This window comes from Clupea harengus, chromosome 8 (genome assembly GCF_900700415.2).
Source record: "Clupea harengus chromosome 8, Ch_v2.0.2, whole genome shotgun sequence".
NCBI classification, from domain to species: Eukaryota; Metazoa; Chordata; class Actinopteri; order Clupeiformes; family Clupeidae; genus Clupea; species Clupea harengus.
Window position 1 is genome coordinate 12,079,646 of NC_045159.1, and position 25,682 is coordinate 12,105,327.

Consider the following 25,682-nt stretch of genomic DNA (forward strand, 5'->3'; position numbering starts at 1 on the left):
AAGCCCAGACTGATGTTTGATGGAGCAGTAGCCATTCCCAGTGCATACTTGCCTCCCAACTATGCAGATGTTGACGGTACTGGGACTCTCCGTAGTACTTACAACTATGACGCCTATATGACGACAGGGTCACGTACGAGTGACTTCAAGTTTGTTACATCCTACAATGACAACACTCTGCCTTCTGGCACCACTCTGAAGAGGAGCCCAGTTGACAACAGTGACTGTCTGGATTTTATTGGGAATGGATCTATGTCATCCACTCTGGTAAATCAATTTCAAGATAATTATTAATTAGCATATTTTCATATGATCCTGACTCATGTTTAAATTCATCTGTGGTGCGTTAAATAGGTTTGGTCACTATGAAATGTAGATGCATGTTGCTTTTAACATGACTGAGGTTATGCTGCATTTAGTACAATGTACAGCATGTCTGAGATATGTTTATACAACGTGAATCCAAGTTATTTGTGTGTTTGTGTGCACAAACTATGGAAAGGACATGTGTGTGTCGATATCTAGTTGTGTGTTGGCTCTCTATACATTATTATTACAGTATATTATTTTACTTTCTATTGCTTTGTATGATTGTGTTTTGCCTTTGCTCTCTTCTGCCAAGTAGCGCTTTTAAAATCGCTAAAGGTTTTTGCAGTAAGTCGGTGTCACTTGTACTCATGCTATTTCAGCACCACGTGCGTGGACAGCGTTTGTCAATCCGTATCAAGTGGTAAAACCTGTAGTTTGTTGGCTTGCATGAATTTGCAGATTTTTGACACTGACGATTTAAAGTGCGTTACAAATCAAATTAATTAATTATTATTATTATTATTATTATTATTAAAGAACGTGCGCAGTATATAACGGCCTGGTGTTTTGCAAAATAGGTTCGTGTTTGTGTGTGTGTGTGCTCGGGATGCGGAGGTGGTTGTAGTAGAGAGTGTAGTGGAATAAGTTTTCTTTCGGATTCGGAGATGTGTTTCAAAGTGATAGGGTCTACGTTTTGCAAAGTTAAATAGACGTTCTTATCTTCTGTTGTTGTTATTTCAAGTATGTGATGCTTAAATAGCTTGAACATGAATTCATTATTTGCATAGGCTTTATATTCAACACAGCACAAATATATCAATGAATTGTCAGTATCCATTTTAAGTAACAATGATTATGAAGCCGACCGTAACTCGTGAGATCATTGCAGTTTGTATGTTTTTGTTTGTTTTCCTAAGACATTAATATGGTAGACCTTAAACAGGTTACTGTTTAACAAGTGAGACGCCGGCTCGGTTTTTGGATAATATCTGGAGCCTGCAATTCGAGTTTATTACTCAGAGTGTCGCCCTTGACTAGTCTTTCCCTTTAACATCATCCTTCCTCCCACTGCTTTAATATTAAAATTACGATTACATCCAGAAAGACCAGTGTCTGCGAGTCTTTGGAAACCTTGCTGGAAGACATATCTTAAATAGAGGCTTGTCGTATACAGAAACTTAGTTTTTGCTTGTATTGGATGGTTTGATTACCTGTACAGAGACACATATCACGTTGATGTCATGGGATTTAAAATGGTTTTCTCGCCGTCGATAATATTCTGTTTGGCATTGATCTTTGTCTTTCTCCATGCATGTCATGGCGACTTGAGCTATTCGGTTCCAGAAGAGATGAAGAAAGGATCTGTGGTTGGAAATATAGCGAAGGATCTTGGCCTTGATGCAAAGGGACTTTCTTACCGGGAGTCTCGTTTGGATACGGAGGATAATGACAAACGCTTGTGTGACATAAATCTACAAACTGGCGAACTCTTTGTCGTTGATCGAATTGACCGCGAGGAGCTCTGCGGATCTAAAATATCATGCAATCTGAAATACGAACTGGTATTAGAAAATCCACTAGAGCTACATCAGGTATCTCTCCACATTGAAGACTTAAATGACAACTCACCTGTTTTTCCAATGAATGAAATTAAATTTGAAATAGCGGAATCCGCAGTTAAAGGTGCCCGATTTCCTTTAGATGAGGCACATGACGCCGATGTAGGTCGAAACGGCATACAGAGCTACTCTCTGGAGAAGAATGACCATTTTACCTTAGCTGTGCATGCCAATTCTGATGGTGGAAGATACAGCGAATTGGTTTTAGGTAAAGAGCTCGATCGTGAGCAACAGCAGGAACTAGCACTGCTGCTCACTGTTACTGACGGGGGAACTCCGCAGAGATCGAGTACTGTGTCCATACATGTCACTGTCTTAGATACTAACGATAATTTACCAGTGTTCACTCAGCAAATATATGAGGTGAACCTACTTGAAAATTCCCCTTTAAGTACTGTAATTGTTACGGTTAGTGCAACAGATGCAGATGACGGAGCAAATGGCGAGGTCACATATGGATTCAATCGTATATCTGATAAAGCAGCAAGACTCTTTTCAGTAGATAGCATGAGTGGGGAAATTAAGGTTATTGGACCCATTGACTTTGAAGAAAAAAGGGAACATGAAATACGTGTTCAGGCAAAAGATGGTGCAGGACTAGCCTCTACTGCCAAGGTTGTTATACATATTGTGGATGTCAATGATAATGTGCCAGTTATATTTCTGAAGTCATTCAAGAATCAGGTTTTGGAGCATGCTTTGCCTGGCACAGAAGTGGGCTTGATTTATGTGCAGGATAAGGATTCAGAGGGAAATAGACAGGTACATTGCACTATTCAGGAAAATGTTCCATTTAAATTAAATCCATCTATTAAGAATTATTATTCATTAGTTACAACAGCTGAACTTGATCGTGAAATTGTCAATGATTATAATATTACAATTGTGGCAACAGACGAAGGCAATCCACCATTATCTTCTTCCAAGACAATCCATCTCTCTGTGTCTGATATAAATGATAACGCACCTGTATTTGAGGAGCAGTCCTACAGCACATATGTGACTGAGAATAACAAGCCTGGCTCCTCTGTCTGTTCTGTTACTGCGAGAGACCCAGACTGGAGACAGAATGGCACAGTGTTCTACTCTCTGTTGCCCAGTGAGGTCAATGGTGTTCCAGTCTCCTCATATTTATCCATAAATGGAGACACAGGGGTGATCCATGCTGTGAGGCCCTTTGACTATGAGCAGTTCAGAAGCTTCAAAGTTCAGGTTGTAGCCAGAGACAATGGTTCTCCTCCACTCAGCAGCAATGTGACTGTGAGTGTGTTCATAACAGATGAGAATGATAACTCTCCTCAGATATTATACCCTACTCCAGAAGGAAACTCCTTCATGACTGAGATGGTTCCTAAAGCTGCTCTTTCTGGCTCGCTGGTTTCCAAAGTGATCGCTGTTGATGCTGACTCTGGACAGAACGCGTGGCTGTCATATCAGATCGTGAAGTCAACTGATCCGGGACTTTTCACTATTGGTCTCCACAGTGGAGAGATCAGGGCTCAGAGGGACATTTCTGAATCTGACAGCATGAAGCAGAACCTTGTGATCTCAGTGAAAGATAACGGACAGCCCTCTCTCTCTACAACCTGTGCCGTATATTTACTCATCTCTGATAACTTGGCTGAAGTTCCTGAACTGAAAGACATGTCTTATGAGGAGAACAATTCTAAACTGACATCTTATCTGATCATTGCTCTGGTGTCTGTTTCCACTTTCTTCCTTACTTTCATCATCCTGATCATTGCTGTGAGGTTGTGTCATAGGAGAAAGCCCAGGCTCTTGTTTGATGGAGCAGTAGCCATTCCCAGTGCATATTTACCTCCCAACTATGCAGATGTTGATGGAACTGGAACTCTCCGTAGTACTTACAACTATGACGCCTATATGACGACAGGGTCACGTACGAGTGACTTCAAGTTTGTTACATCCTACAATGACAACACGCTGCCTTCTGGCACCACTCTGAAGAGGAGCCCAGTTGACAACAGTGACTGTCTTGACTTTATTGGGAATGGATCTATGTCATCCACACTGGTAAATCAATTTTAAGATAATTACTGATTTGCAAATGTTTATATGATCCTGACTCATGTTCAAATTCATGGGTGGTGCGTTAAAAAGGTGTGGTCACTATGAAATGTAGATGCATGTCGCTTTTTGACTGAGGTTTTGCTGCATTTGGCACAATGTTTAAATACAACAGGTCTGAGATGTGTTTAAACACTGTGAATCCAAGTTATTTGTGTGTTTGTGTGTGTATGCATACACTATAATGGACATGTTTGTGTAGATATCTAGTTGTGTGTTCGCTCTCTATGCATCTGGGTTTCAATTTCTGTTAGTGTGTTTACACTCCCAAGTCGGCACTGCCACTGCTATTCATGATTTGCCTTTGCCTTCACTCTCTTTTTTGAAGTAGCGCTTTTAAATCTCTAAAAGTTTTTGGAGTGAGTCGGTGTCATTTTTACTCATGCTCTTTCAGCACCACATGCGTGGACAGCGCTCGCCAATCCTTATCCAGTGGTAAAACCTGTAGTTTGTTGGCTTATAATATTATGCAAATTTTTTACAGTGACGATTTACACTGCTAAACAACTTGTGTACCATATAACACCCTGATATTTTGCTAAATTGGTTCGTGTTTGTGTGTGTGTGTCCTAATTTTATGTTCAACATAAAAGATAATACTCAAAACTAAGGAGGTCATTTTCATAGCTGACTAAAATCATCAAAAATCCTGTTTTACTAAACGTTTTCAACCATCATCAGCCAATCTCTTTCCGTGTTACTGCGGCTAAAAGAACAATGAACTGGAATGCAATAGCGACCAATTGTTGACTGATATTTACAGCTGCACAGGAACATCATGGTAATGATTTTAAAGAGGCCTACTGGATGAAAAGCTGTTCAGTTGCCTATGTTTAAGATCTCGTATTTGTTTCAAAGGAATAATTAGTTTCTTTCAACAGTGTGCAAATCAAGAAGATCATGTTATTATATTACCACAGAGCGAACTGAGAAACTCTTCTCCTTCTCTTATCTAGTCTTTCAATTTTTTCTGGATCTTTGCTTTTGTACAAGTCTGTTAAAACTCTATTGGGAGATTTTCTCTTTTTCTTAAACACTGTAGGCTAATGGAGGTGTTTATTGTGACTATCTTCATGACTAATACATAAACTGAATATTTGTTGCCAAAATAGAAATACAAATCAAATCACTTGTTTTTTATTGACATGGCATTTCAGTGCCCAAACATGCATCATGTTCGTATAGCAACGTATATTAGGAAATATATTTGTATATCAGGAAACCAGAGATATTGTAATTTTTTTTTAAAGCACTAATGCATGCATTTCCTTGTTGCATTTGGTGGACTTATTTCAGGTAACTTGACCCTACAGTATTTTGATAATATACAGTTTCTATGTGTAATAGCCATACAAAAGCTTTGGGATTTTTTTCCACTTTTCATAGAACTTGTGTTTGGCATACAAATCTCATGATTGGCATTTATTGTGTGTGCCAATGTGTGTGTGTGTGCAGTGCACATGCAAATATGCAAATGTTTACCGATATTGATGTCTTGTTTTATTCAACGGTGCGTCCTTGCAAATAGCATACTCCATTCACTGTTTTTCAAATTGTGGACATTTTAAGATTTCTTTCAGTTTGTATCAGCCATCCTTTGAAACAAATACGAGATCTTAAACATAGGCCACTGAACAGCTTTTCATCCAGTAGGCCTGTTTAAAATAATTTCCATGATGTTCCTGTGCAGCTGTAAATATCAGTATTTAACTTTTCTTGATTATAGATTCAGTGCAGAATACCCTGCATCAGTAGTTTAAAAAAAAGTTTCCTGTAACAAACACAGGTGGTTGTGTAGTCAAAACGTTTGATTCATGTTTCTGACCATCAGTGAATGTAAGGGCACTCAGAATGATCCGTCATATTTTACTGGTTTTGGACGATAACCTTGCTTAAGACTGGCTTGTTGATTGATGTTCATTAGAAGTCATTTTGTCATTCTGAGTAGGAGTATTAATGTGTTTTGGCCAGAGCATCCTAAGGCACGGCTGTTTAAGCAGTTGTTTCATTCATTATGGCAGTGGTTATTGCTGTTGTAGTTTAATGATAAGGCATTTTGTTACTTTGTGCTGAATTGGTTTCATGTCCTGCGCACTTCAGACGGTGCAGTTTTCACACAGCACTTCAAGTGTCGCTATTGACCAGCGTTGAGGACTTGAGCACACACTTCCACCCACTGCTATAATATTAAGATTGAGAATACACCCTCCCAAGCCATAAATGTCGGCATAACAGCGGATAACAGACGCAAAATCATTCTGCTTTTCACCTTACTAATACATAATCTGCGTGGTACTAACTTTGGCTTTTTACGTTCACAAGAACCTTGTTTCAAAATGTGGACGGGATTCAGGTGTTACTGTTTTTCTAACACACTCCTATTTTTCACATTTTGTATCATCGCACTTCCCGGCAGCAATGGCGATTTGAGCTATACTATACCAGAGGAGATGAAGCGAGGAGCTGTGGTCGGAAACATAGCAAAGGACCTCGGCATGGATTCAAGCGGATTATTATCGCGTAAAGCTCGGTTGGATTTGAAGGGTACGCGTAAACGTTTTTGTGATATTAATGTGCAATCTGGAGAAATTGTGATTGCGGAAAGGATAGACCGTGAAGAATTGTGCAGCTCTAAGGTCTCGTGTTCTTTAAAGTACGAACTCGTCTTGGAAGGGCCTTTGGAATTGCATCAGATATTGCTACAAATTCAAGATGTAAACGATAACTCACCCCGGTTTTCAAACGATGAAATTAAACTTGAAATCCGCGAATCCGCAGTAAGAGGCGCACGGTTTCCATTACCCGAAGCACATGATTTGGATGTCGGGCGAAACGGGATACAAAGCTATTCGCTGGAAAAGAATGAGCATTTTTACTATGGCTGTGCATGCGAATTCCGACGGAGGTAAACACAGTGAATTGGTTTTAGACAAAGAACTGGACCGTGAGCAGCAGCAAGAGGTGACGTTATTGCTTACGGCCACAGACGGAGGCACCCCACAAAGATCCGGTACTGTAGTCATACATGTTACTGTACTTGATGCAAACGATAATTTACCAGTATTCAGTCAACCTGTTTATAAAGTCAGCCTACCTGAAAACTCCCCTTTGGGTACCGTGGTTCTGACTGTAAGCGCCACCGATGCAGACGAAGGAGCAAATGGGGAGGTCAGCTATGATTTTAGTCGCATATCTGATAAAGCAGCCAGACTCTTTACAGTAGACAAGATGAGTGGAGAGGTAAAAGTGGCAGGACCAGTAGACTTTGAGGATGAGACCGAGTATGAAATCAGAGTCCAGGCCTCAGATGCCTCGGGGTTAGCCTCCAATGCTAAAGTATTTATAGAAATAACTGATGTAAATGATAATGCACCCGTGATATTTCTTAAGTCACTTCAAACCCCAATTCCTGAAGATGTTACACCTGGCACGGAAATTGGCATTATCAATGTTCAGGATGAGGATTCAGAGGGCAATCACCCTGTCCGCTGCACCATTGAGCAGAATGCTCCTTTTAAATTAAATCCATCAATAAGAAATTATTTTTCACTTGTAACTACTAGTGAACTTGATCGTGAACAAATTAGTGATTACAATATCACCATCACAGCTACTGATGAAGGTGTGCCACCAATTTCATCCTCCAAAACTATTCATTTATCAGTCTTGGATATAAATGACAATCCCCCTGTATTTGAGGAGCAGTCCTACAGCGCATATGTGACTGAGAATAACAAGCCTGGCTCCTCTGTCTGTTCTGTTACTGCGAGAGACCCAGACTGGAGACAGAATGGCACAGTGTTCTACTCTCTGTTGCCCAGTGAGGTCAATGGTGTTCCAGTCTCCTCATATTTATCCATTAATGGAGACACAGGGGTGATCCATAATGTGAGGCCCTTTGACTATGAGCAGTTCAGAAGCTTCAAAGTTCAGGTTGTAGCCAGAGACAATGGTTCTCCTCCACTCAGCAGCAACGTGACTGTGAGTGTGTTCATAACAGATGAGAATGATAACTCTCCTCAGATATTATACCCTACTCCAGAAGGAAACTCCTTCATGACTGAGATGGTTCCTAAAGCTGCTCTTTCTGGCTCGCTGGTCTCCAAAGTGATCGCTGTTGATGCTGACTCTGGACAGAACGCGTGGCTGTCATATCAGATCGTGAAGTCGACTGATCCGGGACTTTTCACTATTGGTCTCCACAGTGGAGAGATCAGGGCTCAGAGGGACATTTCTGAATCTGACAGCATGAAGCAGAACCTTGTGATCTCAGTGAAAGATAACGGACAGCCCTCTCTCTCTACAACCTGTGCCGTATATTTACTCATCTCTGATAACTTGGCTGAAGTTCCTGAACTGAAAGACATGTCTTATGAGGAGAACAATTCTAAACTCACATCTTATCTGATCATTGCTCTGGTGTCTGTTTCCACTTTCTTCCTCACTTTCATCATTCTGATTGTGGCCATAAGGGTTTGCCACAGGAGAAAGCCCAGACTGTTGTTTGATGGAGCAGTAGCCATTCCCAGTGCATATTTACCTCATCATTATGCAGATGTTGATGGAACTGGAACTCTCCGTAGTACTTACAACTATGACGCCTATACGAGTGACTTCAAGTTTGTTACATCCTACAATGACAACACGCTGCCTTCTGGCACCACTCTGAAGAGTAGCCCAGTTGACAACAGTGACTGTCTTAACTTCACTTCACTTGACTTCATTGAGAATGGATCAAAATGCTCCACTCTGGTAAATAATTATAATCTTTACTTTTTGGAATGTGTTTTATAATTATAGGTTTTAATACAAAGATGTGGTCTAAGGACCTAGGACAAGGCAATATTTGTGCTTTTCTGTCCTTCCAAACACTTTCCATTACATTGCATATACAAATACAACAATACACAGCTGCAAACTTTTATCTTCAATGATTTATTTTAGGAATTGTATGGATTTATTTATTTTTGCAATTCTTAGTGCAAAAGTTATACAACCATCTCAAGTATGAATTAAGGTTTGACTTGAGCTTTAGATGTGAATTTATTATAGCTGGATATCCAAGTTTTTCTGACAGAAATGTGTAGAAACCTTCTCAGTCATTTGAAGTTGTGTAGTATCAGTAGCAGCAGCTCTGCAGCACATAATGGATAATCCACCAATAGTTTGGGGAGTGTTCATGGTAACAGTCTAAAGAAGCCCTAAGTTTTCATTCCTGTTATGTCAATGGAGGCATTTGACTACATTATGAATCTTCAAGTGTTTTGGAGATAGCCTGCTGTTTTGTGACCTCTTTAATTCACATATGATATTAAATTTTAAACATTGTGAATTTCACTCATGAGAATCAGTCATCTAATTTTACAGCATGCTGGCTAAACTCACTCTCACGCTCCACAGACAGTGGGCAATATTTTTGTTGACCAATATTTTTGTTGCAACACCAGAAAGTATTTATCAATTACTGAGACACTTTTTTGGGAAACATTCTGGCATCTGAACCTTCTCCATTTTTTTTCCCCTTTAATGAGTCTTTTTGAGGAATTGTTAAGAATGGCTTTTCTCATTGTCTTATAAGCATATTTGAATAGAAAAAAAGACTTTTGTGAGTGTTGTTTCTGTTGTTGTTGCTAGTTCTGCTATTACTGCTTTGTTGGTTATGTTTATGCCAATGCTTGACTCTTCCCATAGTGTTTGCGCCATTATAATTCTTGGTGTTTGTGTGAGTATGTATCTATTTTTATATGCAAGTGTGTGAGTGTGTTTCTATGTGAGCTTGTGTTTGCATAATCATTGTTGCCATTTTATTCACAGTAGAAATAGTTCCAGTTATTTATTTTGGATCAACTGTTTCCTGCATTGCTAGTCATTTTTGTAATAGTAACTTCAGAGAACTAATTGCTATGAACACATTTGGACGTTGGCTTTTAACAGGGTTCAGACTGGATGCTCATTTACAGCTCACCATAATGAGGAGCAGATATAGCCAAACAAGTCACTTCATGACTATTACATTGGAAAATAGTATGATTGATTGTTTTGGTAGGGTGTTGAAATTACTTTTAGCTTGGTGGACTTTTTCTTTATATTCATTCATGAAACACCAATGAAGACAACAGCTTATACTGTTTAGAGTTTTCTTGATGGCTTGGAAATGGTTAACTGTTGTTTTCTTGTCACACCAAAAGAGGAAAAGGAGTGAAACCTCTAATTTACCCTCTGAAAAATGTATTGCTTCCATGGTTGTGGTTACGGATTAAAATGTGGTTCAGGTTCATAGTCACTGGATATTGGAAAGTGTTTGCTGAGATGGTATTTTAAATGTTTACATCACATCGTATTGCACAGTATTTTTCAACTAATGTAGCTGACAAAAGCTATTGACAGGAAATGTTGCCTGTCTGTGTGTGGTTCACTTCATGCATTTCTAATTTTAGTCTCTGAGTGTCGCTATTGACCAGCTTAGGACGGATAGACACAGTTCTCCACCCAGTGCATTAATATTTAAATAAAACAAAGGCATTCTTCACGACGATATAGTGAAGTGGACCGACTGGTTCTCGGACACTACGTGTGGGACTCCTCTGTGATTTATTCCACTTTTTCCAATTTCAAAGGGTATTTTATGGATTATTACAGAATGATATCGAAATGCCTCAGCCATTCAAACTGGATTTTCTGGATAGCCTTCTTTATCCATCTGCGCTACTGTCATGGAGATTTGAGCTATTCCATTCCAGAGGAGATGAAACGAGGAGGTGTGATCGGTAATCTAGCGAAGGATTTCGGGCTCGATGCAAGAACCCTGTCAGTGCGCAAAGCTCGGATAGATTTGGAGGGTAACCGAAAACATTTATGTGAAATTAATTTGCAGACAGGCGATTTAGTAATCGCTGAGAGGATAGACCGTGAACAGCTGTGCGGGTCAAGAGCATCGTGCTCTATAAAATACGAACTAGTGTTAGAAAACCCTTTGGAATTGCATCGAATTACTGTTCAGCTTCAAGATATAAATGATAACTCACCTCGTTTTCCAAAAGACGAAATTAATTTTGAAATACACGAATCCGCTGACAAAGGGGCTCGTTTCCCTTTAGATGAAGCACATGATTCGGATATAGGAAGAAACGGAATCCAAGCCTATTCACTAGAGAAAAACGAGTATTTCATTTTAGCTGTACATTCTAATTCTGATGGAGGGAAGTATAGCGAACTAGTTTTAGATAAAGAGCTCGATCGTGAACAGCAGCGGGAGGTGACATTGCTACTTACTGCTAGTGACGGAGGAGCTCCGCAGAGATCCGGTACTGCAACCATACACGTCACTGTACTGGATGCTAACGATAATTTGCCCGTTTTCAGTCAGCCAGTCTATCAAGTCACTCTACCCGAAAACTCCCCAGCAGGCACAGTTGCAGTTACTGTAAGTGCCATAGATGCAGATGAAGGTGCAAATGGCGAGGTAACGTATGACTTTAGTCGCATATCAGATGAAGCAGCCAGACTTTTCTTCATAGATAAAGTCAGTGGAGAGATTAAAGTCATAGGACCAATAGACTACGAGGAGGAAAGTAATTATGAACTCCGTGTTCAGGCAAAGGATGGAGCTGGATTGGCCTCCAATGTTAAAGTTGTTATAGATATTACAGATGTTAACGACAACGCACCTGTTATATTAATCAAATCCCTTAATCATCAAATTCCAGAAAATGCAGTACCAGGCACAGAAGTAGGCATAATAAGCGTACAGGACAAAGACTCTGATGGAAACAGACAGGTTCGATGCGCTATTCAGGGAAACGTTCCTTTCAAATTAAATCAATCAATAAAGAATTATTTTTCTCTGGTTACAACAGCTGAGCTAGACCGTGAGCTTTTAGATGGTTATAATATTACAATAACTGCTACCGATGAAGGCAGTCCACCACTGACTTCCTCAAAGATCCTCCATCTCTCTGTGTCAGATGTGAATGATAATCCACCTGTATTTGAGGAGCAGTCCTACAGCGCATATGTGACTGAGAATAACAAGCCTGGCTCCTCTGTCTGTTCTGTTACTGCGAGAGACCCAGACTGGAGACAGAATGGCACAGTGTTCTACTCTCTGTTGCCCAACGAGGTCAATGGTGTTCCGGTCTCCTCATATTTATCCATTAATGGAGACACAGGGGTGATCCATGCTGTGAGGCCCTTTGACTATGAGCAGTTCAGAAGCTTCAAAGTTCAGGTTGTAGCCAGAGACAATGGTTCTCCTCCGCTCAGCAGCAACGTGACTGTGAGTGTGTTCATAACAGATGAGAATGATAACTCTCCTCAGATATTATACCCAACTCCAGAAGGAAACTCCTTCATGACTGAGATGGTTCCTAAAGCTGCTCTTTCTGGCTCGCTGGTCTCCAAAGTGATCGCTATTGATGCTGACTCTGGACAGAACGCGTGGCTGTCATATCAGATTGTGAAGTCGACTGATCCGGGACTTTTCACTATTGGTCTCCACAGTGGAGAGATCAGGGCTCAGAGGGACATTTCTGAATCTGACAGCATGAAGCAGAACCTTGTGATCTCAGTGAAAGATAACGGACAGCCCTCTCTCTCTACAACCTGTGCCGTATATTTACTCATCTCTGATAACTTGGCTGAAGTTCCTGAACTGAAAGACATGTCTTATGAGGAGAGCAATTCTAAACTCACATCTTATCTAATCATTGCTCTGGTCTCCGTTTCCACCTTTTTCTTCACTTTTATCATTCTGATTGTGGCCATAAGGGTTTGCCACAGGAGAAAGCCCAGACTTTTGTTTGATGGAGCAGTAGCCATCCCCAGTGCATATTTACCTCCCAACTATGCAGATGTTGACGGTACTGCAACTCTGCGCAGTGCATACAATTATGATGCCTATATGACGACAGGGTCACGTACGAGTGACTTCAAGTTTGTTACATCCTACAATGACAACACGCTGCCTTCTGGCACCACTCTGAAGAGGAGCCCAGTTGACAACAGTGACTGTCTTAACTTCACTTCACTTGACTTCACTGACAATGGATCCAAATTCTCCACTCTGGTAAATAAGTCACAAAACTGACTTTTCAAATCTTCTTATGACTTGTGTGATTATGGTGTTGCACTGAAATGTTTGAAAAGTAATACTGAGGGTGTGTATATCAGTAGGTTATATACCTGGGCAGAATAGGTGCCACCAGCTATTTGGAGACAATCTGGAAGTTCTCCCTTGAAATTAAGAGGCATTATATATATATATATATATATATATATATATATATATCTCACTTGTAATCCAACGAAAGGTTTAGAAAAAAAATCAGTAATACACAGTTGATAACTTTTTTTTATGAACTTTGAGATTTATTGATTGATTGTACAACCATTACAAGTATGAATTAAGATAACAACTTGAGCTTCAGGCATGAATTTATTATAGCTGGATATCCATTATTTGAATAAAATTGTCTAATGAAAGACTAATAAAATGTTGAGATACATCCTTAGTCATTTGAAGTAGTGTAGTAATAGTAGTTGCTCTGCAGCACATGGTTTTGCTGAATATTTAGCCAATGGCTTGGGGAGTACTTATGGTAACAGTCAAAAGAAACATTAAGTTTACAGTCTCCTGGTAGGCTATGTCAATACTATAGTTATAGTTGTAGACTTTTGACTACATTATGAATGTTTCGAGGGGAAAAGCTGCCTCGTTGTGACATCTTTATTTCACATATGAAATATATTTTGTATCATTGTGAATTTCACTTCACAATGTGTATCAGTCATCACATTTTATAACAGGCTGGCAAAACACATTCAGACAGTGCGCAATACTTTTGCTGACTAGAAGGCCCATGTGTGTTTCAATGTGATGCATTATTGAGATTCAGGCTTTTGAATACAATTGAACATTTTCTGCTTTTTTGATAATGAGCTTGTGAGAGAAATCAGTCTACCTGAAAGGTTGAACTTGCAGCTGTAGGAATTGTTAAGAATTTACTTTCTCATTGCCACACAGACATATTTTGCAGAAAGAAAATGCAAAAGAAAATGTTTTGTTGTTGCAGTTTTTGCTGATGCCAGAAATGCTATTACTTGTTGGTTATGTTTATGCCAATGCCTGACTCTTTCCATATTATTGGTGCTTGTGTGAGTGTGTGTTTTTTCATATTCAAGTGTGTGTGTGTGTGAGAGAGAGAGCTTGTGTGTGCATAGTCATTGTTGCCATTTTATTCAAAGTAGAGAGTTCCAGTAATATATTTTGGATCCACTGTTTCCCACATCACTAGTCATTAAAAAAAAAAAACAGTGGATTAGCAGTTTTATCAAAAAGTTTGACGTTGGCTTTTAACAGAGCAGAGGTAGCCAAACAATAGTCACATCATTACAAATATATTGGCAAATGGTGCAAATTTGCCCTTTGGTAGGGTGTTGAAATTACTATTAGTTCAGTGCACTTTTCCGTCATATTCAGTCATGAGACACCAACAAAGACAACAACTCATTTTGATGGCTTGGAAATGAATAACTGTTGTTTTCCTGTCACACCAATAGAGGGAAAGGAGTGGAAGCTCTAATTTGCCCTCTGAAAAGTGTATTACTTACATGGTTGTGGCTATGGATTCAAATGTAGTTGAGGTTCATAGTCACTGGATATTGGAAAGTGTTTGCTGAGATGGTATTTTAAATGTTTTATCCATCACAATTCATTACAGTTTTTACTTAACATGTCACTGACATAGTTAGGCATATTTAATGTGCTTGGCTGAGAAGGCAATGTGATATAAGTTATTGACACGAAATGTTGCCCCTCAATGTATGGATCACTTCATGCAGTTCTAATTGTAGTCCCTGAGTGTCGCTATTGACCAGCTTAGAACGGATAGACACAGTTCTCCACCCAGTGCTATAATATTTAAATAAAACAAAGGCATTCTTCACGACGATATAGTGAAGTGGACCGACTGGTTCTCGGACACTACGTGTGGGACTCCTCTGTGATTTATTCGAGTTTTTCAGTTTCAAAGGGTATTTTATGGATTATTACAGAATGATATCGAAGCGCCTCAGCCATTCAAACTGGATTTTCTGGATAGCCTTCTTTATCCATCTGCGCTACTGTCATGGAGATTTGAGCTATTCCATTCCAGAGGAGATGAAACGAGGAGCTGTGATCGGTAATCTCGCGAAGGATCTCGGACTCGATGCAAGAACCCTGTCGGTGCGCAAAGCTCGGATAGATTCGGAGGGTAATCGAAAACATTTATGTGAAATTCATTTGCAGACAGGCGATTTAGTAATCGCTGAGAGGATAGACCGTGAACAGCTTTGTGGGTCAAGAGCATCATGCTCTATAAAATACGAGCTAGTATTAGAAAACCCTTTGGAATTGCATCGAATTACTGTTCAGCTTCAAGATATAAATGATAACTCACCTCGTTTTCCGGAAGATGAAATTAATTTTGAAATAGGGGAATCTGCTGTCAAAGGGGCTCGTTTCCCTTTAGATGAAGCACATGATTCGGATATAGGAAGAAACGGAATCCAAGGCTATTCACTGGAAACTAACAATTATTTCATTTTAGCTGTACATTCTAATTCAGATGGAGGGAAGTATAGCGAACTAGTTTTAGATAAAGAACTCGATCGTGAACAGCAGCGGGAGGTGACATTGCTACTAACTGCTAGTGACGGAGGAGCTCCGCAGAGATCCGGTACTGCAACCATACACGTCACTGTACTGGATGCTAACGATAATTTGCCAGTTTTCAGTCAGCCAGTCTATCAAGTCACTTTACCCGAAAACTCCCCAGCAGGCACAGTTGCAGTTATTGTAAGTGCCATAGATGCAGATGAAGGTGCAAATGGCGAGGTAACGTATTACTTTAGTCGCATATCCGATGAAGCAGCCAGACTTTTCTTCATCGATAAAGTCAGTGGAGAGATTAAAGTCATAGGACCAATAGACTACGAGGAGGAAAGTAATTATGAACTCCGTGTTCAGGCAAAGGATGGAGCTGGATTGGCCTCCATTGCTAAAGTCGTTATAGACATTACAGATGTTAACGACAACGCACCTGTTATATTAATCAAATCCCTTAATGATCAAATTCCAGAAAATGCAGTACCAGGCACAGAAGTAGGCATAATAAGCGTACAGGACAAAGACTCTGATGGAAACAAACAGGTTCGATGCGCTATTCAGGGAAACGTTCCTTTCAAATTAAATCAATCAATAAAGAATTATTTTTCTCTGGTTACAACAGCTGAGCTAGACCGTGAGTTTTTAGATGATTATAATATTACAATTACTGCAACTGATGAAGGCAATCCACCACTGACTTCTTCCAAGATCCTCCATCTCTCTGTCTCAGATATAAATGATAACCCCCCTGTATTTGAAGAGCAGTCCTACAGCGCATATGTGACTGAGAATAACAAGCCTGACTCCTCTGTCTGTTCTGTTACTGCGAGAGACCCAGACTGGAGACAGAATGGCACAGTGTTCTACTCTCTGTTGCCCAGTGAGGTCAATGGTGTTCCGGTCTCCTCATATTTATCCATTAATGGAGACACAGGGGTGATCCATGCTGTGAGGCCCTTTGACTATGAGCAGTTCAGAAGCTTCAAAGTTCAGGTTGTAGCCAGAGACAATGGTTCTCCTCCACTCAGCAGCAACGTGACTGTGAGTGTGTTCATAACAGATGAAAATGATAACTCTCCTCAGATATTATACCCTACTCCAGAAGGAAACTCCTTCATGACTGAGATGGTTCCTAAAGCTGCTCTTTCTGGCTCGCTGGTCTCCAAAGTGATCGCTGTTGATGCTGACTCTGGACAGAACGCGTGGCTGTCATATCAGATTGTGAAGTCGACTGATCCGGGACTTTTCACTATTGGTCTCCACAGTGGAGAGATCAGGGCTCAGAGGGACATTTCTGAATCTGACAGCATGAAGCAGAACCTTGTGATCTCAGTGAAAGATAACGGACAGCCCTCTCTCTCTACAACCTGTGCCGTATATTTACTCATCTCTGATAACTTGGCTGAAGTTCCTGAACTGAAAGACATGTCTTATGAGGAGAGCAATTCTAAACTCACATCTTATCTGATCATTGCTCTGGTGTCTGTTTCTACCTTTTTCCTCACTTTCATCATTCTGATCATTGCTGTGAGGTTGTGTCATAGGAGAAAGCCCAGACTGTTGTTTGATGGAGCAGTAGCCATTCCCAGTGCATATTTGCCTCCCAACTATGCAGACATTGATGGAACTGGGACTCTCCGTAGTACTTACAACTATGACGCCTATATGACGACAGGGTCACGTACGAGTGACTTCAAGTTTGTTACATCCTACAATGACAACACGCTGCCTTCTGGCACCACTCTGAAGAGGAGCCCAGTTGACAACAGTGACTGTCTTAACTTCACTTCGCTTGACTTCATTGAGAATGGATCAAAATGCTCCACCCTGGTAAATCATTTTCTGTTAGTGTGTTTACACTCCCAAGTCAGCGGTGCCAGTGCTATTTATGATTATTTCTTTGTTTTCGCTCTCTTCTGCTATGTAGCGCTTTTTAAATCGCCAAAGGTTTTTGGAGCAAGTCAGCGTCATTTTTACCTATGCTATTTCAGCACCACGTGCGTGGATGAAGCCGCCAATCCTTATCCAGTGGTAAAACCTGTAGTTTGTTGGCTTATTTGATTCTGCAGATATTTGACAGTGACGATTTACACTGCTAAAGAACGTGTGCACCATATAAAAGCCTGGTGTCGTGTGTGTGTGTGTGTGTGTGTGTGTGTATGTGTTCGGGATGTAGGGGAGCGTTCAAAAGCTGAGTTTTTCTTTTATTCGGAGTTGTGTTTCGGAGTGATAACGCCTACGTTTCGCAAGTTAAATTGACGTTTTTTATCATCTGTTGTTGTTATTTCAAGTATGTGATGCTTGAATAGTGAAAATAAATAGCTTTTTGTGAAGGTGCCTCATGAAGAATATGAATTTGTGGATAAAGTCGTATGTAATGGGGGAGTTAACAGCGTTCTTAGATCTGAATAACTTCTCTTTTTTTATTGTAATTCATATATTGGTTATCAGTGCGACTATTATTTGAATACAGCAGTAGCGACTTCGTTTCTTTGCCCCACATGTGCCCCACAGTGGAGAGATCAGGGCTCAGAGGGACATTTCTGAATCTGACAGCATGAAGCAGAACCTTGTGATCTCAGTGAAAGATAACGGACAGCCCTCTCTCTCTACAACCTGTGCTGTATATTTACTCATCTCTGATAACTTGGCTGAAGTTCCTGAACTGAAAGACATGTCTTATGAGGAGAACAATTCTAAACTCACATCTTATCTGATCATTGCTCTGGTCTCCGTTTTTCTACCTTCTTACTCACTTTCATCATCCTGATCATTGCTGTGAGGTTGTGTCATAGCAGAAAGCCCAGGCTATCAGAAGTTTGTGAAACAATATTAAATAGTTCTGATGCCATATTGTTTATGCCATTACTGTCTATGCAAATAATAGTTTTTTTTAGTAAGTTTGCATTGCTTTTTGGGAGTCATTCTCGGTGCATTATGAGTAGGAGATTGTTAGTGTGCAATTGAATATGCGTTAATGATAGTGATGCATTTAATATTGTAGTAATGCGATAGTTCATCAGACTGGAAGACCATGCATGCTGCAGGAAGTATAGTCTAACTTTGTCATTGAGGTTGACATACCACTATGTTGAAGATTATACCCAATTGCATTAACTAAACGTAGAAAAAACAGAAGCATTACCATCTTCTGTTTTGTTTATTTACAGCAGTCATACTTTGAGATTGCGCGATGAGGACGACAGTGCCATTCTGAAGGCGTCTTTTGACAATGTATGCAGTACACCAAAAATACTCCGAGTGGCACTATTTACCCATTTTAGCCTTTTACAAACGTATCTACACCCCCTGATTTAATATTAAAGTAGAGAATAGAGACTCTATAGGCTATCCATGAACGCGACGCAAACAACAGAAGCTATGGTGTGGCAGTCCTACACTAAGACAAAAATACTGACATTTCTTTTGTTATAGTAACGTTAAATTCCATTGGCAAATACGCTTTGTTTATTTTGAACAGTAAGACTACGGGTAGACTGTTATTTGATAACATGATGAAGAAATCAGAGGTTATTTTTTATTTTCGTGCGTTGTTCTTGATTGCATGTATTGCTGTGTCTGTAAGCACTTGCAATGGCGATCTGAGTTATTCCGTGCCAGAGGAAATGAAGAAAGGGACAGCGTTTGGCAACGTAGCAAAGGATCTTGGTCTCGGTGTTAAAGGACTATCGGATCGCAAAGCTCGGATAGACATGGAAGGAAACGGCAAACGTTTTTGCGATCTTCAGGGAGGAGAATTGGTTACTGCAGAAAGAATAGACCGCGAGAAACTCTGCGGATCAAAGCTATCATGTACATTAAATTACGAATTGGTTTTGGAGAACCCTTTGGAATTGCATCAGATTACACTGCAGATTGAGGATATCAATGACAACCCACCTCGTTTTCCAAAGAGTGAGATCAAACTGGAAATCGGGGAATCTGCCGATAAAGGCGCACGTTTCCCTTTGGATGAAGCGCACGATTCAGATGTGGGGCGAAACGGAGTACAGAGCTACTCCCTTGAGAAGAACGATTATTTTAGCCTAGCTGTGAATTCTAATTCGAATGGGCGAAAATACAGTGAATTAGTATTGGATAAAGAGCTTGACCGGGAACAGCAGCAGGAGGTGACATTGTTGCTCACTACTAGTGACGGAGGCTCTCCACAAAGATCTGGTACTGCAGTCATACGTGTTATTGTCCTTGATGCAAACGATAATCTTCCCGTATTTAGTGAAACCATTTACAAAGTAAGTCTACCTGAAAACTCTCCTCTGGGTACTGTTGTTGTGATCGTGACTGCTACAGACGCAGATGAAGGGGCGAATGGAGAGGTCACCTATGAATTTAGTCACATATCTGATGAAGCAGTCAGACTGTTTTCTATTGATGAGGTGACTGGAGAGATCAATGTAATTGGAACAATAGATTATGAGGACAAATATGAGTATGAATTGTGGGTTAAGGCAAAAGATGGTGCAGGGCTGGCTTCCAATGCCAAAATTGACATAGAAGTTACAGATGTTAATGACAATGCACCTGTTATATCTATTAAATCACTTAATGTGCCCATCCCTGAAAATGTAGCCCTTGGAACTGACATTGGTATTATTAATGTTCAGGATAAAGATACAGGGGGAAATAAACAGATTCGCTGCTCCATTCAGCAGAATGTTCCATTTAAATTAAACCCATCTTTTAAAAACTATTACACACTGGTTACTACAGCTGAACTGGATCGTGAACTTTTAGGTGATTATAACATAACAATAACAGCTACTGATGAAGGCTCCCCACCACTGTCTTCCTCTAAAACAATCCATCTGTCTGTGTCGGATGTAAATGATAATGCACCCGTATTTGAGGAGCAGTCCTACAGCGCATATGTGACTGAGAATAACAAGCCTGGCTCCTCTGTCTGTTCTGTTACTGCGAGAGACCCAGACTGGAGACAGAATGGCACAGTGTTCTACTCTCTGTTGCCCAGTGAGGTCAATGGTGTTCCAGTCTCCTCATATTTATCCATTAATGGAGACACAGGGGTGATCCATGCTGTGAGGCCCTTTGACTATGAGCAGTTCAGAAGCTTCAAAGTTCAGGTTGTAGCCAGAGACAATGGTTCTCCTCCACTCAGCAGCAATGTGACTGTGAGTGTGTTCATAACAGATGAGAATGATAACTCTCCTCAGATATTATACCCTACTCCAGAAGGAAACTCCTTCATGACTGAGATGGTTCCTAAAGCTGCTCTTTCTGGCTCGCTGGTCTCCAAAGTGATCGCTGTTGATGCTGACTCTGGACAGAACGCGTGGCTGTCATATCAGATCGTGAAGTCGACTGATCCGGGACTTTTCACTATTGGTCTCCACAGTGGAGAGATCAGGGCTCAGAGGGACATTTCTGAATCTGACAGCATGAAGCAGAACCTTGTGATCTCAGTGAAAGATAACGGACAGCCCTCTCTCTCTACAACCTGTGCCGTATATTTACTCATCTCTGATAACTTGGCTGAAGTTCCTGAACTGAAAGACATGTCTTATGAGGAGAACAATTCTAAACTCACATCTTATCTGATCATTGCTCTGGTCTCCGTTTCTACCTTTTTCCTCACTTTCATCATCCTGATCATTGCTGTGAGGTTGTGTCACAGGAGAAAGCCCAGACTGATGTTTGATGGAGCAGTAGCCATTCCCAGTGCATATTTGCCTCCCAACTATGCAGATGTTGATGGAACTGGAACTCTCCGTAGTACTTACAACTATGACGCCTATATGACGACAGGGTCACGTACGAGTGACTTCAAGTTTGTTACATCCTACAATGACAACACGCTGCCTTCTGGCACCACTCTGAAGAGGAGCCCAGTTGACAACAGTGACTGTCTTAACTTCACTTCACTTGACTTCATTGAGAAGGGATCAAAATGCTCCACTCTGGTAAATAATTGAAATACTTTTTGTTCAGACTTGTTTCAGTCCCATTAGATTAAAAGCACAGATAATTTCAAAATTGGTTATAAAAGAGATTATGCTTTAATCCATGGGGTGTCTTTTAAATCATATTCAGTCTCTTTATATTTTCAGCATTAGAGACATTCATATGCTCACTAATTTTTCTATGCTGAGTACACTGGTTACTTCTTTTGTCTAATCTGTGACATTCAATACAAAATCTATTGCTCTCAGATACCTCTAGTTAGTGGGTTGATCTGTGTTGTGTTGTCAAGGCTTTGTTGATGATCATGAAATTGGCATGGATGAGTCTATCAGTTCTACCTCAGTGTGTTATGGCGAGTTCATTGTTGATTTAAACTAGCAACAGAGACTATAGTATTGTTTCTTAGTTGTCATGAACTACTCAGTGAGAACATTGATGGTAGAATCCTCCTCAGATAAAGTCAGTGGAAGAATATTAAATGGTTGTATGATTTCATATGTTGTCATTTATGGTGTATGTAAGGAAATATTTTTTACTGTTAAGTTAAGCTCAGTAAAACATAGTTTTAAAAAAATGTCCATGCATTGTGAGTAAGATGTTGCTGGTGCACAGTGGAATATGCATTTATGATAGTGATGTATTTGATATTTTGGTAAAGTTCATCAGACTGAAAGACCACGCTTGTTCAAGGAAGGCTACATTTACTATTGTTGTGGATAACCCACTCTCTATGACTATTTTATTCTGTCTGTCAGTTTGTAAATTCCTTGATGACTATCATCTTATGCATGCTCCATATATTTACTGTCAACAGATGGTTCTAAGTGTTTTGGTTTAGATTGGTTGTGGCATGTCGTTACGATTGGCCCCATGTTAATATTTCAGACAGCAGGTGTATACATATAATCCTTTTTTCCTGACTATATAGAATCTCAAAGTAGGTTTTTAGGAAGTTCATGTACTGTTACCAGTAATGCTGAATGCTAAAACAGTTTGGAACAGTAAATATACATGTGTATATGTACCAGTGATATAACTAAAGGTGATGCAGTAGTTGTAGTTTGTGATTAACTGCTTTTGGTATTTCTAAAATAGAGGTGCTCAGGCAAAGGTACTCTGAATACTGAAATGATGACACAATTGTGCTCTTGGCTGATCTACAGACATCACAGTCTGCAGCAGGGGATTCTTATCAAGTTAGGACAGTTGATGTTAGAGGATGCAACCACAATAGCCCTTCAAAACAAGCGCACCCAAATTCATTAACTTAACCCGTAAAAGTATCTTTAGGATAGCATCGCCATTCAGAATGATCTTGTGTGTGTTTAAAGAAAATTTCTATAATTACATTTGCTGTATTTCAGATTGGATGCCCAGAAACTCTGTGTTATTCTAAAGGCATCTTTTGACTAAATATGCAATATGCCAAAAAATACTGCAAGTGGCGCTATTTACCAATTTTAGCAATTGACAAACATGTCTACACCCCTTGATTTAATATTATAATGGAGACTTTAGACTATCCATGAGCACGACGACACGCACAGCAAAAAGCCTAGATATGGTAGTCTAACACTGAACGATATTTCATAGGTAACGTAACTTTCATTTGTGAATAACGTCTTGTTTGGTGTTCCACTGGAGTACCATAAACAGTTTGTTTTTTGAGAACACGATGAAGAAATCCGAGGGAATTGTACGTGTCCGTGTTGTGTTCTGGATTGCTGTGTTTGTGTGCACTTGTAATGGCGATCTGAGCTATTCCGTGCCAGAGGAAATGAAGAAAGGGACGGTATTTGGCAATATGGCAAAGGATCTTGGTCTCAGTGTTAAGGGACTATCGGATCGTAAGGCTCGAATAGACATGGAAGGAAATGGCAAACGTTTTTGCGATCTTCAGGGAGGAGAATTGGTTATTGCAGAAAAAATAGACCGGGAGGAGCTCTGCGGATCAAAGCCGGCATGCTCGTTAAACTACGAATTGGTTTTGGAGAACCCTTTGGAATCGCATCGGATTACACTGCAAATTGAGGATATCAATGACAACTCACCTCGTTTTCCGGAGAGTGAGATCAAACTGGAAATAAGGGAATCTGCAGATAAAGGCGCACGTTTCCCTTTGGATGAAGCGCACGATTCCGACGTGGGGCGAAACGGAATACAGAGCTATTCCCTTGAGAAGAACGATTATTTTAGCCTAGCAGTGAATTCTCATTCAAATGGACGAAAGTATAGCGAATTCGTTTTGGATAAAGAGCTTGATCGTGAACAGCAGCAGGAGGTGACATTGTTGCTCACTGCTAGTGACGGAGGCTCTCCACAAAGATCTGGTACTGCAGTCATACGTGTTATTGTCCTTGATGCAAACGATAATCTTCCAGTATTCAGTGAAACCATTTACAAAGTTAGTCTTCTTGAAAATTCTCCTTTGGGAACTGTTGTTGTGACCGTGACTGCTACAGACGCAGATGAAGGGGCGAATGGTGAAGTCACATATGAATTAAGTCACATATCTGATAAAGCACTCAGACTCTTCTCTATTGATAAAGTAACTGGAGAGATCAAAGTAATTGGAACAATCGATTATGAGGATAAATATGAGTATGAATTATGGGTTAAGGCAAAAGATGGTGCAGGGCTGGCTTCCAATGCCAAAATTGACATAGAAATTACAGATGTTAATGACAATGCACCTGAGATATCTATTAAATCACTTAATGTGCCCATCCCTGAAAATGTAGCCCCAGGCACTGAAGTAGGGATTATTAATGTCCAGGATAAAGATACAGGGCGAAACAGACAGGTTCGCTGCTCCATTCAGCAGAATGTTCCCTTTAAATTAAATCCATCTATTAAAAACTATTACACACTGGTTACTACAGCTGAACTGGACCGTGAACTTTTAGGTGATTATAATGTAACAATAACAGCTACTGATGAGGGCTCTCCACCATTGTCTTTCTTTAAAACCATCCATCTGTCTGTATCGGATGTAAATGATAATCCACCTTTGTTTGAGGAGCAGTCCTACAGCGCATATGTGACTGAGAATAACAAGCCTGGGTCCTCTGTCTGTTCTGTTACTGCGAGAGACCCAGACTGGAGACAGAATGGCACAGTGTTCTACTCTCTGTTGCCCAGTGAGGTCAATGGTGTTCCGGTCTCCTCATATTTATCCATTAATGGAGACACAGGGGTGATCCATGCTGTGAGGCCCTTTGACTATGAGCAGTTCAGAAGCTTCAAAGTTCAGGTTGTAGCCAGAGACAATGGTTCTCCTCCACTCAGCAGCAACGTGACTGTGAGTGTGTTCATAACAGATGAGAATGATAACTCTCCTCAGATATTATACCCTACTCCAGAAGGAAACTCCTTCATGACTGAGATGGTTCCTAAAGCTGCTCTTTCTGGCTCGCTGGTTTCCAAAGTGATCGCTGTTGATGCTGACTCTGGACAGAACGCGTGGCTGTCATATCAGATCGTCAAGTCGACTGATCCGGGACTTTTCACTATTGGTCTCCACAGTGGAGAGATCAGGGCTCAGAGGGACATTTCTGAATCTGACAGCATGAAGCAGAACCTTGTGATATCAGTGAAAGATAACGGACAGCCCTCACTTTCTACAACCTGTGCCGTATATTTACTCATCTCTGATAACTTGGCTGAAGTTCCTGAACTAAAAGACATGTCTTATGAGGAGAACAATTCTAAACTCACATCTTATCTGATCATTGCTCTGGTGTCTGTTTCTACCTTTTTCCTCACTTTCATCATTCTGATTGTGGCCATAAGGGTTTGCCACAGGAGAAAGCCCAGACTGTTGTTTGATGGAGCAGTAGCCATCCCCAGTGCATATTTACCTCCCAACTATGCAGATGTTGACGGTACTGCAACTCTACGCAGTGCATACAATTATGATGCCTATATGACGACAGGGTCACGTACGAGTGACTTCAAGTTTGTTACATCCTACAATGACAACACGCTGCCTTCTGGCACCACTCTGAAGAGGAGCCCAGTTGACAACAGTGACTGTCTTGACTTTATTGGGAATGGATCTATGTCATCCACACTGGTAA

The 25,682-nt window shown here is 40.4% G+C and overlaps 4 protein-coding genes across 9 annotated transcripts in view; all 4 read left to right on the forward strand.

Moving 5' to 3' along the window:
• Positions 1-25,682, forward strand: part of LOC105905983 (protocadherin beta-16-like) — a 218,609-nt gene that overhangs the window by 53,116 nt on the left and 139,811 nt on the right. For 2 of the 6 annotated variants that reach the window (XM_042708469.1, XM_031571907.2), the window contains exon 1: positions 21,618-25,678. The exons of 3 other annotated variants lie outside the window; for them this stretch is intronic. In XM_042708469.1, the coding sequence (XP_042564403.1) occupies positions 23,279-25,678 (2,400 nt within the window). In that variant the 5' untranslated portion in view covers positions 21,618-23,278. Of the gene's footprint in view, positions 1-21,617; positions 25,679-25,682 lie in introns of those variants that run through there. One more of the 6 variants, XM_042708464.1, reaches the window with a different exon arrangement.
• LOC122133121 (protocadherin beta-16-like) lies at positions 1,284-21,755 on the forward strand. The gene is made up of 3 exons (XM_042708618.1): positions 1,284-3,886; positions 21,512-21,602; positions 21,750-21,755. The coding sequence occupies exons 1-3, from the start codon at positions 1,551-1,553 to the stop codon at positions 21,753-21,755; spliced, it is 2,433 nt and encodes an 810-aa protein (XP_042564552.1). The 5' UTR covers positions 1,284-1,550.
• LOC105909648 (protocadherin gamma-A11-like) lies at positions 6,766-13,101 on the forward strand. The gene is made up of 2 exons (XM_042708369.1): positions 6,766-8,768; positions 11,383-13,101. The coding sequence occupies exons 1-2, from the start codon at positions 6,828-6,830 to the stop codon at positions 13,099-13,101; spliced, it is 3,660 nt and encodes a 1,219-aa protein (XP_042564303.1). The 5' UTR covers positions 6,766-6,827.
• LOC122133055 (protocadherin beta-16-like) lies at positions 14,379-17,762 on the forward strand. The gene is made up of 2 exons (XM_042708370.1): positions 14,379-17,493; positions 17,733-17,762. The coding sequence occupies exons 1-2, from the start codon at positions 15,055-15,057 to the stop codon at positions 17,760-17,762; spliced, it is 2,469 nt and encodes an 822-aa protein (XP_042564304.1). The 5' UTR covers positions 14,379-15,054.